The sequence below is a fragment of the Anguilla anguilla genome, chromosome 2 (genome assembly GCF_013347855.1).
Source record: "Anguilla anguilla isolate fAngAng1 chromosome 2, fAngAng1.pri, whole genome shotgun sequence".
Taxonomy (NCBI): Eukaryota; Metazoa; Chordata; class Actinopteri; order Anguilliformes; family Anguillidae; genus Anguilla; species Anguilla anguilla.
The window spans coordinates 75,733,916-75,748,709 of NC_049202.1; the positions used below are offsets into that span (position 1 = coordinate 75,733,916).

Sequence of the window (14,794 nt, forward strand, 5' to 3'; positions counted from 1 at the left end):
GGGGTACGGGGTGGAGTGCAGGGGTACGGGGTGGTGTGCAGGGGTACGGGGTGGAGTGCAGGGGTACAGGGTGGAGTGCAGGGGTACAGGGTGGAGTGCAGGGGTACGGGGTGGTGTGCAGGGGTACGGGGTGGTGGGCAGGGGTACGGGGTGGTGTGCAGGGGTACGGGGTGGTGGACAGGGGTACGGGGTGGTGTGCAGGGGTACGGGGTGGAGTGCAGGGGTACAGGGTGGAGTGCAGGGGTACAGGGTGGAGTGCAGGGGTACGGGGTGGAGTGCAGGGGTACGGGGTGGTGTGCAGGGGTACGGGGTGGTGGGCAGGGGTACGGGGTGGTGTGCAGGGGTACGGGGTGGTGGGCAGGGGTACGGGGTGGTGGACAGGGGTACGGGGTGAAGTGCAGGGGTACAGGGTGGTGTGCAGGGGTACGGGGTGGTGGGCAGGGGTACGGGGTGGTGGACAGGGGTACGGGGTGGTGGACAGAGGTACGGGGTGAAGTGCAGGGGTACGGGGTGGAGTGCAGGGGTACAGGGTGGAGTGCAGGGGTACAGGGTGGTGTGCAGGGGTACGGGGTGGAGTGCAGGGGTACGGGGTGGTGGGCAGGGGTACGGGGTGGAGTGCAGGGGTACGGGGTGGTGGGCAGGGGTACGGGGTGGAGTGCAGGGGTACAGGGTGGAGTGCAGGGGTACAGGGTGGTGTGCAGGGGTACGGGGTGGAGTGCAGGGGTACGGGGTGGAGTGCAGGGGTACGGGGTGGAGTGCAGGGGTACGGGTGGAGTGCCGGGGTACGGGGTGGAGTGCAGGGGTACGGGGTGGTGGGCAGGGGTACGGGGTGGAGTGCAGGGGTACGGGGTGGTGTGCAGGGGTACAGGGTGGTGTGCAGGGGTACAGGGTGGTGTGCAGGGGTACGAGGTGGTGTGCAGGGGTACGGGGTGGAGTGCAGGGGTACAGGGTGGAGTGCAGGGGTACGGGGTGGTGTGCAGGGGTACGGGGTGGAGTGCAGGGGTACAGGGTGGAGTGCAGGGGTACGGGGTGGAGTGCAGGGGTACAGGGTGGAGTGCAGGGGTACGGGGTGGTGTGCAGGGGTACGGGGTGGAGTGCAGGGGTACAGGGTGGAGTGCAGGGGTACGGGGTGGAGTGCAGGGGTACGGGGTGGTGTGCAGGGGTACAGGGTGGTGTGCAGGGGTACAGGTTGGAGTGCAGGGGTACAGGGTGGAGTGCAGGGGTACAGGGTGGTGTGCAGGGGTACGGGGTGGTGTGCAGGGGTACAGGGTGGAGTGCAGGGGTACAGGGTGGAGTGCAGGGGTACAGGGTGGAGTGCAGGGGTACAGGGTGGTGTGCAGGGGTACGGGGTGGTGTGCAGGGGTACGGGGTGGTGTGGAGGGGTACGGGGTGGAGTGCAGGGGTACGGGGTGGTGTGCAGGGGTAAGGGGTGGTGTGCAGGGGTACGGGGTGGTGTGCAGGGGTACGGGGTGGTATGGGGGACCCCCGTGTGGCTCAGAGACAGAGAAGCAGACCCTCTCTCAGCCGCTGGTAGGCCTGGATCAGTTTGTGGGCGGTCCTCTCGGGCTGTGCCACGCCCAGAGCAGCAGGAGCGCGGGACTCCTGTATCTCCTCACACAGGGCCTGAGAGCAAGAGGAGGGGCTATTAGTGCTAGGCAACCACAGAACCATTCCTGCCATGGCAGCAATTGAACCTATTCCTGACTTTCTGAACATCAGATGAAGTCTGTTGATCATAGCACTAATAATAATAATAATAAGAATAAGAAGAAAGACATTAAATATTAATATCCATCCATCCACTATCTATACCTGCTTATCCTGACCTCAGCCTGCAGTAAGACCCTGCCCCCTGCCCTCTGACCTCAGCCTCCAGTAAGACCCCGCCCCCTGCCCTCTGACCTCAGCCTGCAGTAAGACCCCGCCCCCTGCCCTCTGACCTCAGCCTGCAGTAAGACCCCGCCCCCTGCCCTCTGACCTCAGCCTCCAGTAAGACCCCGCCCCCTGCCCTCTGACCTCAGCCTGCAGTAAGACCCCGCCCCCTGCCCTCTGACCTCAGCCTGCAGTAAGACTCTGCCCCCTGCCCTCTGACCTCAGCCTGCAGTAAGACCCCACGCCCTGCCCTCTGACCTCTGCCTCCAGTAAGACTTGTTGGAGTCTTTGTCCTTGCAATTGCAGGGGGGGCTCTGTTGTCGTGGCAACCTCCTTAAACAGAACCTGAAAAAGGAGAAATAACCAAAGCAGATAAAAAACAGTTCAGATCAGATTTCAAAACCTCATACCCTGGGTCCCCACAAGAAACCTCACACTCTGGGTCCCCAAAGAAACCTCACACTCTGGGTCCCCACCAGAAACCTCACACTCTGGGTCCCCACAAGAAACCTCACACCCTGGGTCCCCACAAGAAACCTCAAGAATTCTCCCTACATGTCAGCTAAGGAGGTGTCAGCAGGTTTCCTGGCCACTGTGGCCTCTGGCTAGCTCTGTAGGAGTCTAGGCCCGAGTAAACCAGCATACAGCGATAAATCCTTTGTTATTTGCGCTAGATGAATAACATTTAACCTCTTAGCGCAAAGCCCCTAGTGGTCGGCACGCTGGCGTGCCGAGATTACTAAACTCAGACATTCAGTGCTACTGCAACCAAAGTATGAGTTAAAAACAGAAACGTGTTGTTTTAGTTTCATTAGTAGATGATACACGACAACTATGCCGAATACGGAGTTTCGCAGCGCCACAATTGTCGCTCTGGTCGTTCATTTAACACGCACCCCCTCCCTGCAGTCTCATCTGCAACTACACCCCCCACCCATGACATAATGGACAATACTGTCTATCTGGGTATTCATAAAAATATTCTTTCACCACTCAAAAATCATATTCCGTCATAGCAACAAGATAAACCCAACAACAGCCCTAAGATATGCCTATACAGCAGTGAAAAAACTGCTCACTGAATAACGAAATAAACAAGAAAAAGTTTTAAAAAATGATACCATGTCATTCTACAGTCAATATCTGGGACTAAATATTGAATAAATATACAACCTTACTGTTGGTTATACGTGTAGAGATGTCTCTTTTGAGTGGTCATATATTGTCTTGGACAATTCGTTTGTGAAATATACGCGCATTTGTGATGCCTGGGTACCTTCCAAAATAGCTGTGCGTAATACCTCACGTGTTGTTTATGGCATTGTCGCCCTTTTTAGTACAGTCTGGCTTGATTGACAATTCATTTATTCAGTAGGTGAGAGTATAAGCTTTCTAACGATGTATAACATGTCTAATTTTGCTTTTGGAATAGCGTTTAATAGGTCAGCGTAATCGAAGGTTTTGTTATCATTGCATTCACTTTCGCATTCACACTGTGGTAGCAGTAAGGCTGGATTCACACCAGATCAGGCAATGCGGCAACTTGCCGCAGGGTTGTGCGGAGGTGTGGGCGTGTCACTACTTGGCCCATTTGTGTGACGTCATGTTGTGAACTTTAACCCCCCCCCCCCACTTCTCCGTTTCCTACTCAAACAAATGGACACAAACACAAACCGAAGGAAGCTCCTTGCAATCGTTATTCTGCAGCGTAGGCTGCCAGCCAGACGCAGACATCGAAACTAGGTACACAAAATAAACCAGGCGAGGACACAACTGGGAGAGTATCATCGTTTGGTCCATGAACTCCATAGTGCTCGGTACAATAAACTAGCATTCAAGAACTGCTAAATAGCGAATATTTTTATACAGCTTAATTCCGATGTTGCGTCAGTGATTAATCCGACAGTTGCTCGGTTAACAGCGGAATGCTACATGGTAATTTAAACAACTTACGTGATTGGCCACTGCAGCGTGACGTCGGGTTGCGTTCCGGCAAAAGTTGATTCTGGTTCTGCTTTCTTGCCGCAGGCCGCTACGGTTTTTTTCTGCGCCCCATGCGGTCCCCACTGCCGCAGCCTAAACGCACTGCCCCCATTCAAATGAATGGGAAGACTGCCGTTTTACCGCATTGCCTGATCTGGCGTGGATACAGCCCAAAAGACACTGCACCTAACCAAACGTTGTCAACGATTTTTCGTAATTTCTTGGAAAATACTATTATTATTGAGGACTTCTGGGCATAGCTAAGCCATATGTTTGCTGACAGACCTATCTGACATTGTTTTCTGGTGTAAGACAGAAGCGGATAGAACAGTATCATTGATTTACTGTCTGTCTCTGTCTCTATCTACTGAAAACAGATAAGATTTCATCATTGCTATGTAAGTATTACTGTGCAAAATATTTCGGTTATATACGTTATTTTTTAAATTGAGTGTCTTTAAATAGGTTAGTGGTATTTTATAATGAGGATATTTCACACTGTAATGTAAGGGTTCGTTGGTAGTCTAGTAGTTTTTGTGATGCACGCAACAGTGATGACCAGAGTGTTGGAACATTGCCAAAACGTGGTGATGGACGGTTGAAAATTGTTTTCATATCGTCCCACCCCCATACAAGAGAATAGAGTACATAAATACATACAAGAGTTAATTATTACACATTTAGGTACTGTACAGCATTGTGTGACAATATTTTTGCATTATTGTTAAATCTGACATCAATGTTTCATCTTAAACCTTCATAAGGGGCTCATTCATATGCTTTACAATTGACAAAAAGCATTATATTCCCTTTTGGAGAGATTTTGGATATGTTTCTGGACCCCTAGATATTTTAGACCACTGTACTGATAGAGAGCTTGTAATTACCACTTGGAAATGATGCAACAGTGAGTTTCTTGAGTAAAAACAGTTGATTTGTAGTGAAATACGTGAATATGTTGTGATTTACAGCAATGCATAATTTAGACATTTTGGGTAGATTTGGAGACGCTGGGTACACTGCTTAGTTTTTGCTTCATAGATCTTTAGTAGTTCTACATATCCACCCTTAGATTTTATGAACTTGTGGTCAAGAAGTTTTTGATCCAGGACATGTATACTTTTTTTTTGCCTAGACAATTGCATTTGTGGCACTTTATTTCTTCCAAAATTATGAACATAAAGTAATCTAAGCTAGTACTGTAAATTGTACAAATGTCTTGCTTCATTTAAGCTATTTTTCAAGTGTCTGTGGTGTTCACATCTGGAGTTATAAAGCTTTAAATAGGGTACCCCCTAAATGGGCAAGGATTGGCCAGATTTGGCGTGTGCGCTGAGGGTTTAACTGACTGAAAAGTCCAGGTTATTAACAGCCGCTTGCAGAACCCTCAGAACCTGCAGAGTGTTACCTGGAGACGGCGAAGCAGGGCATGGTGCAGTACACACACCGCCCTCAGGGAGGCGCTCTCCACCCTCAGCTCCACAGCACCGACTGGCCCGCCTCCACACACCTGGCTCACCGTCACCTGCAGCATGAGCGAAGAGTGCGTTTATAACAGTGAGCGGACAGCGCGTTACAAAGAGCGAGGAGTGTGTTGAACAGTGAGTGCAGAGTGGGGCTGGGCAATATATCGATATTATATCGATATCGTGACATGAGACTACACATTGTCTGGGATTTTGTATGTCGTAATATCGTGATATGGCATGACTGTTGTCTTTTCCTGGTATTAAAGGCAGCATTACAGTAAAGTGATGCAATTTTCTGAACTTACCTGGCTGTTCTAGCTGTTCTATTATTTGCCTTTACCCACTTATTTATTACATAGGCATTACTGATGATTATTTATCAAAAATCTCATTGTCTAATTTTGTACCAATATTCATCCCCACAATATCATCACAATATCGATATTGAGGTATTTGGTAAAAAAATTATTGTGATATTTGATTTTGTCCATATCGCTCAGCCCTAGTGCAGAGTGTGTTAAACAGAGCAAAGAGTGTGTTAAACAGTGAGGAGAGAGTGTGTTACACAGAGCAGAGAGTGTGTTACACAGTGAGCAGAGAGTGTGTTACACAGAGCAGAGAGTGTGTTACACAGAGCAGAGAGTGTGTTACACAGTGAGCAGAGAGTGTGTTACACAGTGAGTGGAGAGTGTGTTACACAGTGAGCAAGAGTGTGTTGCACAGTGAGAGGAGAGTGTGTTACACAGTGAGAAGAGAGTGTGTTACACAGTGAGTGGAGAGTGTGTTACACAGTGAGTAGGGAGTGTGTTACACAGTGAGAGGAGAGTGTGTTACACAGTGAGTGAAGAGTGCGTTACACAGTGAGCAGAGAGTGTGTTACACAGTGAGCAGAGAGTGTGTTACACAGTGAGCGGAGAGTGCGTTACACAGTGAGTGGAGAGTGTGTTACACAGTGAGTGGAGAGTGTGATACACAGTGAGGAGAGAGTGCGTTACACAGTGAGCGGAGAGTGTGTTACACAGTGAGCGGAGAGTGTGTTACACTGTGAGTGGAGAGTGTGTTACACAGTGAGCGGAGAGTGTGTTACACAGTGAGCAGAGTGTGTTACACAGTGAGCGGAGAGTGCGTTACACAGTGAGCGGAGAGTGTGTTACACAGTGAGCGGAGAGTGTTACACAGTGAGCGGAGAGTGCGTTACACAGTGAGCGGAGAGTGTGTTACACAGTGAGCAGAGAGTGTGTTACACAGTGAGCAGAGAGTGTGTTACACAGTGAGCAGAGAGTGTGTTACACAGTGAGCAGAGAGTGTGTTACACAGTGAGCAGAGAGTGTGTTACACAGTGAGCGGAGAGTGTGTTACACAGTGAACAGAGTGTGTTACACAGTGAGCAGAGAGTGTGTTACACAGTGAGCGGAGAGTGTGTTACACAGTGAGCGGAGAGTGTGTTACACAGTGAGCGGAGAGTGTGTTACACAGTGAGCGGAGAGTGTGTTATAAAGTAGTGGTGTTTCACCTCTTTGGCGGTCAGCTTCAGTGCGTCTCCCCCAGGACCGTGGGCGTATGCACGGGGGCACCCCTGACCCGGAGTGCCCCCCCTCTGGAACCCGCGTGCATCAGACAGCAGCCAGCCCAGCAGAGCGTTTGGGGTGGGCTCCATCCCCAGCGTGGTCTTCAGCCCACCGCAGGACACCCTGACAGACGCTGCAAACGCTCCGCCCTGGGACACGCCTGCGGCCCCGCCCTGCCGTGGCTCCGCCCCCCGGGAGCTCAGGAAGGTCCGGACCAGATCCGCACCAGAACCAGAACCAGAAACAGAACCAGAACCAGGTCCGGGGGCATTTGTGGGGCCTGGTGGGCAATCCAGGTGCAGACAGTCCAACCAGTCGAGGGTCCCGCAGTTCAGTGGCAGGCTCAGACAGCCACACCCATCCCCCCCAGCATCTCGCAATCCCAGCATGCCTTGCAAAGAGTACACCAGCCAACTCCGGACCATCAATGGGAGGGATAAGCCGTCCTCTCCCGCCAGTGGCAGAGTCTCCTCCATGCTGCCGTTCTGAGTGAGGGTTTTTAGGGGGAACGTGTAGGTCCTGACGGGGGGTCCCCCCTGCGTGTGTGTGGCACGGGACAGGGGTGCCAGCTGCAGGCACAGAGCCCAGCCTGACTCCAGAACAAAACTGCTGGAGTTTTCCAGAACACAGCTCAACATCAGACAGTCCTGCTGCAAGGAGCTGGCCCACCTGACCGCCACCCGACACCTGATTGGCTGCTGTTGGGCTGTGTCTTCACCTTCCTGATTGGGCCGCAGGAGGCTGCAGACATTCAGGACGTGGTTCAGGCTCCGAAGTGCTGTCCTCTTGGACTGGATACTGTCCTCTAGGGAGGACGCTCTGGGTAAAAACAGAAAGGACGGGATCCTGCTCTCTGTGGAGGACACTCTGGGTAAAAACAGGCTCACTCTGTACGATGTGCTCAGCACCATGCCTGAGGGTGGCCAGCGCAGACTCACCTGTGAGCCACGTGCCCGATGCCGGCGAGCAGGTCTGAGATTCTCTGGCCCACCTGCGCTGCAGACACCAAGGATGCATAACTGCTGTCTGTCTCCTCAGGTAACGTCACCTCTAGGAGTCTCCCCGTTAGAGACACACACAGCAACTGCACTGCACCTGTACACACACACGCGCACGCACACACGCACGCACACACACGTACGCACGCACACACACATACACGCACGCACGCACGCACGCACGCACGCACGCACGCACGCACGCACGCATGCACGCACGCACGCACGCACAAATAAATATACCTCATTTGCTGTACAGAGCAGCAAGATTCTAAACTCTGAGGAGATTGTGAATCTTCAGGAAGTGTGAGTGAGAGGCTGGAAGTCTGAGTGAGAGAGACAGGAAGTCCTGTTCAGGAAGTGTGAGAGAGGCAGGAAGTGCTCTTCAGGAAGTGTGAGTGAGAGAAGCAGGGAGTGATCTTCAGGAAGTCAGAAAGCAAGGCCCTGTACCTGAGGGGTCCTGTGTGGGCGTGGCCAGCCCTATCACCCTGGTGACGTTCAGGCTGAGTGGCGTCTGAACCGCAGGAGGGGGAAGGTTGGAATCGGTGTCGGGGGAGGGGCTCCTGGCGAGCGACAGGGCCAGTAGGTCCGTGCAGGTGCTGTAGTACAGGTGTGTGTCGCTGACGCATGCACACTCCACCGGCCCCTGCACCCTCCGCTCCTCAAACCCAGCCACTGCGCCCTCCGGCCCCTCCTCTGCCCAAACCTGCAGCACCGCCCCGCCCCGCCCCACCACCACCAGGCAAGTGGGCCCGCCCCCCATCGCCACAGAGCTTCCGATGAACCTGATTGGCTGCTCCAGGCTGTGAAGCACCCTAACTCTGCGGCCCTGACCCCTGACCTCCGACCCTCCGGGGAGCAGCAGGGGTAGGCAGCAGAGCCGCCCGTCCGGCAGGCCGCAGAGGATCATGGGAGAGGAGAGGAGAGAGGCGTCCACACCGAAGAGGAGGCGGAAAAGGACAGGCTCCAGGAGAAAATGGCCGTCACCCCCCCCCTGCCCCTGACCTCCCACCCTGCGCACAGACACAGCACAGTACAGGGAGCATGAGCGCCCCCTGCCTGTCAGCTCTCGCTGCTGCGCTGGGGCCTGCGGCAGAAACCACCGGAACACTCAGCTCTGCTAGTCTGCGGTAGCAGGAGGAAGCATCGCCTGGGATCTGGGGGGGGCAGAGTAGCACAATGGTTAGGGAACTGGGTCTGTAACTCAGGGCTGCAGGTTCAAATTTGCAGGTGGGGGCACAGCCATTTTACCCATGAACAATGCACTTATCCTGAATTGCTTCAGTAAATATTCTGCTGTGCATGTGTACTGTTTGCAGTTCTGTGGATAACAGTGCCTGAATGCATAACTTCACCGGCACATATTTTGCAGAGTCTTATACAGAATGACTTATACAGAATGACTAGCATAAGTGCACACACAAATACTAATACACTGTACCTCATACAGCCCAAACTGCCAGACACCGTCTCCCAATGCAACTGCCACCAGAACCTTCTCCGTCACCACAAACGAGCGGATCTGGGGATCCCTGATCACACAGGACTCAGACACCACCCTGAAACAGGCTGGGCTAGGGGAGTCGCCCCCTGGGGGTCTGGAGGACAGAGTTCTGCAGGAGAGGAGAGGAGGAGAGTGAGTGAGTGAGAGAGTGAGAGAGAGAGAGAGAGAGAGAGAGCGAGAGACAAAGTGAGTAAGTGAGAGAGTGTGCACGGTTAAATTGACCTTGACAGGTATACATGCTGCAAACATGACTGCTGCTAAACCCACACACCCCGCAGAAATACGTCTGAGTAACGAGCCTTACCGCCATCTATAATACCAAAAGTAATATATCACTGTTCGATATTTGGAGTTAAAATGCAGCACACCAGTCCACTCGCATGTGCCCACAGCACCAGTCTAAAACATAGTTGGTTTTGCTGATATGAAGCGAAGCTTAGAGGGACCTGTAGTCTTTGTTGTTTGGGGATGTACCTGGGCTGCTGTGGTAGAGACGTAAAGTAAACCCCGTCGCGCTCACAGAGAACGTAAACTCCATGTCCGTCAGCACTCGGCACTAGCTGCGTCACTCGACCTGAAAATGTATGAGTTTCCTGCGGAAGAATACAGCGGTTTTCACTGCGTGTGCTTCTGGTTCCTACAGCAACCTCTGATTTTTAAACAGCTCTTAAACGTTGTTATTTAGAAACTTCGCGTCTACTGAAAGATAATTTAGCCTCTAAAGGTCACATTATGTCAGAATAGCAGTGCACACTATGAAGGGACTTTTAATCAGTCCGCTCACCTAAAGCTTCATCTTCTGTGAAGTGCTGTACGGCAAATTATCCCCTTATAAAAATGTTTTGATGGATTAAATTACAGACTGACGGGCCATATTCAGATAAGGAGAACCGTGTGACAGTGAAAAACATGAAAGAACCTCTCTTGACGCAATGCTAACAGCGATATAAGTGCACAGTAAACCAGATCCACACACTCAGAATCATTTCATAAAACATTAGCTGATAGCAAACATCACAAACATTCTTAATATCACGTTAGCAACCTGTGCTAGTGTAAAACTAACCATAGTCGTTTAAAAACTACGTTTGCCATCATGTACATTTTTATCATTCATATTATTAGTAGTAGTGATGTCATTATCTGACACTTGCCGTCACTCCTCGCTCCAAACCACTGCAGGTGAACACCTGGCTGGTTCCGTTGCTGATGACGGTCTTGGGTTCCGTCCCAAAGCGGATCACCTGGGCAGGTTTGGAGGAAGCTTGAAACTCCGCCAGAGATTTTACCGAACATCGCATTCCTGTCATCGCCACAAAGTACCTAGCTATCCAGCGCTCACCTACAGCTAGATCGGACTTTACTCGGCTAAGCCTAAACCCAATATGCAAGCCAGCAGCCTCTGCTAGCAGAATTAACCAGCTGTCCTTGCATAGCAGTTAGCCACCATGAAGCTGTCAGTTCTGTTAATTCTGAATTACTTTAGTTGTATGTTATATAACTTCCTAAATAATGCTGATTTTCTTTAGCTACATGTAGCAACTTAGTAAACCATGTTGTAAACATGCCCTCTTCTACCAACTGTGCCGCGCATGTTATTCAGCCAATCACAATCGCTAAACCGAAGGGACGTGACGCTTTGCGTAATGACGTCTCTCCAATGAGTAAACCCGCTGAAAATTTAAACGTACTGGGGACCTTTGTGAAGGACGAGTGAGTGAAGAGTGGCAAGCGGAAATCGAACTGGGGAAAGATATGGAGCTTATGAACGAGGAGCACATCAAAATGTACTTTTATGAGAACAGATTGAAAACATATATGGGATGGCCATTTGAGGAGGGCTGCGCGTGTACTCCAGAAAATGTGAGTAAAGTTGCTGTCGTGCGCTAACGCTAGCAGGCTAGCTTAGGTAAGGTATCATAAAATGGTGAATTGGGGTTGTGTTCCACAATCTAACGTTTCTACAGCAGGTCATGTGTATTGATACTGTTTAAGGGACGCCACATGCTCGACTGACGCTCCAGCTGATAATATTTGTTCCTAGATGGCCAGAGCAGGATTTATCCACACTCCCGCGGAAAACTGCCCGGACGTGGCCCAGTGCTTCTTCTGCTATAAAGAGCTGGAAGGCTGGGAACCGGAGGACGATCCAGAGTAAGTTGTGCGTTTTATTTTAAAAACACCCGACCGGTAATTTATCGTGCGCTATTCAATAAATGCATATGATGTTAGGGAATTTGCATGCTTTTCAGGTAATTAACATTTCCCTGTATGTATGTGAATGTGCGATGGTCTCGGTGCTTCAACTACTTCTAGTGCTAGTTAGCAATGGCGGCTCCTGTTTACATCCTCTGCCAAACGCTCGCTATATCGCGTAGAAAGCCACTTTATTCCATCTCAGTATGTTAATTGTAACGTTAGCTTAGTGTTTTGGTTTCTCTTCCACAGAAAAGAGCACAAAGCTCATTCGCCGTCCTGCAATTTCATTAGTCTCAAAAAGGACGTGTTGGAACTCAGCGTGGAGGAGTTCCTTAAACTTCAGAAGGACAGACAGAAGTTCCTGATCGTAAGTCGCTGGGATCACCACAGACCTGGTTACCAGTCTCGGGCGGTTTACTTCGAAAATGTATTCCAGTACATACAGTATTACAAATGGCATGACTAAAATGTTATTTTTTAATAATAATAATAATAATAATAATGTTATCTGTTGTATTACTCAATGTCTAAGCTGATTACTTTTGAACTGCCTGTGCCCTCAATAACACCCAGGTATAGAACAGCACGTGAACGGCTGGCTTTTGACGAACTTTGTCCCTGTAGGAAACGCAAATGTGGCTTTCTACTCCGCAATGTAGAGTTAGTTTGATCACTACACTGAGTAAATCCTGGAACCCTCCCAAATCTGGAAGATGGACTGAAGTGAAAGGAACTGTTCCAGGCTTTACTCAGTGCAGTTATCCAGCGAACTGTTATCTTGCTTCATGAAACAATCCCCTGATCTTTTCCATTTAAAATCCACATTATTATGAAGTTGACACCACCAATGGCATAACTTTGGTCTGAATTGGGGGGGGGGGGGGGGCATTAAAAAGCATACTGCACAATATGGGGGGGGGGGGGGGGGGGGGCATTAAAAAGCATACTGCACAATATGGGAGGGGGGGGGGGGGGGGGCGGCTGGGTAGCAGATCTGGGCTTGCGGTGGAAAACTACTTCAGGAACATTGAACCATGAACTGTGCTCCTGGACAGGGTGCTTGCTGTGGCGCAGGATTTCTACGCTTTTCTTTTGGTAAATGGTAAATGGACTGCATTTATATAGCGCTTTTATCCAAAGCGCTTCACAATTGATGCCTCTCATTCGCCAGAGCAGTTAGGGATTAGGTGTCTTGCTCAAGGACACTTTGACACGCCCAGGGCGGGGTTTGAACCGGCAACCCTCCAACTGCCAGACAATCGGTCTTACCTCCTGAGCTATGTCGCCCTTTTCATTCTTCACCACTCATTGCATTCGTATCTTTCTTAAATCATTCGGCGGTGGAGATTCAGACTGTAAACCGACCTCTCCCACCCTCCTCCCCTCCCCTCCCCTCTCCCACCCTCCTCCCCTCCCCTCCCCTCTCCCACCCTCCTCCCCTCCCCTCTCTCTCTCCCACCTTCCTCCCCTCCCCTCTCTCTCTCCCACCCTCCTCCCCTCCCCTCTCTCTCTCCCACCCTCCTCCCCTCCCCTCTCTCTCTCCCACCCTCCTCCCCTCCCCTCTCTCTCTCCCACCCTCCTCCCCTCCCCTCTCTCTCTCCCACCCTCCTCCCCTCCCCTCTCTCTCTCCCACCCTCCTCCCCTCCCCTCTCTCTCCCACCCTCCTCCCCTCCCCTCTCTCTCTCCCACCCTCCTCCCCTCCTCTCTCTCTCCCACCCTCCTCCCCTCCCCTCCCCTCTCTCTCTCCCACCCTCCTCCCCTCCCCTCTCTCTCTCCCACCCTCCTCCCCTCCCCTCTCTCTCCCTCCCTCTCTCTCCCTCTCCCTCAGAAAAAGAAGTGTGGTCAGGTGATTGATAAGTTCGAGCAGGCGGCACAGTTGCGGAGGATGGAGATCATAAAGACGGCGATGGAGGAGGAGTGAGCAACAGTGAGGCCCCGCCCACAGTCGTGCTGGCGGGCACGTGTCTCTCTCTCCGCTGCCTGTCGCGGTGTGGCCATGCTGGGACCCTCTGTGGTTTTATTTATATTCTGTATGTACATATTTTAAATATTTTTAATTCCAAAAGGAATTTACAAATTTCAAATTTTTGTAAGATTTTCTTTTAAGAATTGTAAACAACTTCTCTTCTGTAAATTTTAGTTTTTATGTGGGGGGTGGTTGGCATTCTCAGACTGGCTTATGTAAAATATGGTTAAAGCTGCTCTTTAAGACCATACTAATGAAGTTACTCAAGTTCCTGTTTATTTTTAATTCCTAAAAAGCTGTAAAACCTTTATCAGGGAGAGGATAATACTTGCTGGTCTTCATGGTCCTGCTGGCCTGGTCCTGGGCTTGCTGGACTTTATGGTTCTGCTGGCCTGGTTCTGGCCACATTGACCAGTTTGTGGTCACATTGACCATTTCCATAGTCTTAAGAGCCCATGGATGCAGTCCAGTCATGAACATCTGAAACCATATTTTACTTTGGATATGACATCCAAACACATGGTCAAAAAGCTGCATTTTGGCCTCACCTTCCTATAACCTGACCACTGAATTTAAAGGGATTTATTCTTTTCTCTTTTTCCTTCTGCAGTTTTAGTACTTGTTGTTCAACACAGGTTTTGTGTGTACTAAAGAGACTTTCCCTGTATGATGATCATGTCAGTGACTAATCCTGTGTTTAGAAAAGTGCTGTGGTTTTAATCTGGAGTTGAGGTAAGAGAATACAGAATAAATGGATTTACATTTTTTATTTGGCTGGATGAGATTTTATTTGAAGAATAACAGTGAGGTTTTTCTTCCAACTGGAGAGTTGGTTTTGTTGCTCACTTTAGGAATAAAGGTCTGAAAAGTGTGAAAGGTAAATGCTTACCCCCTGGGGTAGCACCCTATAGATATGCACCCTATAGATACGTAAAACTGCACCAGGTACTTTAAGGGCACTGTACGTGTGGGAAATTGGCCCTGGTAGCTGTTTATCCACTTTTATTCCGTTTAACCGTATAACCATTTGTAACTGTCTTGAAGTTTTATCCACACTGTCCAATTGACTTTTGTCTGCACAACCCCTGCAATTTTGAGTTGGGGTGGGGGTGGGGCAGGGAGCGGGCACTGTTCCAGGGGTGGGGGCCATATGAGTGGAAAGCCACCACCACAGGCTTTAGTCGTAAATTTAGGAATTTTTCAAATTAGGGAGTCTTGTGGGTCTGAGTGCTCTG

The 14,794-nt window shown here is 50.5% G+C and overlaps 2 protein-coding genes across 2 annotated transcripts; one reads left to right on the forward strand and one right to left on the reverse strand.

Moving 5' to 3' along the window:
- Nucleotides 1–1,408: 1,408 nt before the first annotated feature.
- Nucleotides 1,409–10,984, reverse strand: faap100 (FA core complex associated protein 100). Its single transcript, XM_035400643.1, is given in 10 exon segments — nucleotides 1,409–1,623; nucleotides 2,131–2,217; nucleotides 5,264–5,380; nucleotides 6,838–7,711; nucleotides 7,831–7,987; nucleotides 8,341–8,903; nucleotides 8,905–9,047; nucleotides 9,332–9,503; nucleotides 9,869–9,987; nucleotides 10,549–10,984. Coding segments are annotated over 10 exon segments (2,517 nt in total). The 5' UTR covers nucleotides 10,705–10,984; the 3' UTR covers nucleotides 1,409–1,494.
- Nucleotides 10,985–11,065: 81 nt separating this feature from the next.
- On the forward strand, nucleotides 11,066–14,326 carry LOC118218170 (baculoviral IAP repeat-containing protein 5-like). Its single transcript, XM_035400630.1, has 4 exons — nucleotides 11,066–11,257; nucleotides 11,439–11,548; nucleotides 11,843–11,960; nucleotides 13,422–14,326. The coding sequence occupies exons 1-4, from the start codon at nucleotides 11,150–11,152 to the stop codon at nucleotides 13,512–13,514; spliced, it is 429 nt and encodes a 142-aa protein (XP_035256521.1). The 5' UTR covers nucleotides 11,066–11,149; the 3' UTR covers nucleotides 13,515–14,326.
- The last annotated feature ends 468 nt before the right edge of the window (nucleotides 14,327–14,794 follow it).

Excerpts from the sequence above, each read along its gene's own strand:
- LOC118218170 (XM_035400630.1), top strand. The coding sequence starts at position 11,150 with ATGGAGCTTATGAACGAGGAGCACATCAAAATGTACTTTTATGAGAAC. Across the intron at positions 11,258-11,438 it reads GCGCGTGTACTCCAGAAAAT|ATGGCCAGAGCAGGATTTAT; the intron begins GTGAGTAAAGTT and ends ATTTGTTCCTAG. Across the intron at positions 11,961-13,421 it reads ACAGACAGAAGTTCCTGATC|AAAAAGAAGTGTGGTCAGGT; the intron begins GTAAGTCGCTGG and ends CCTCTCCCTCAG.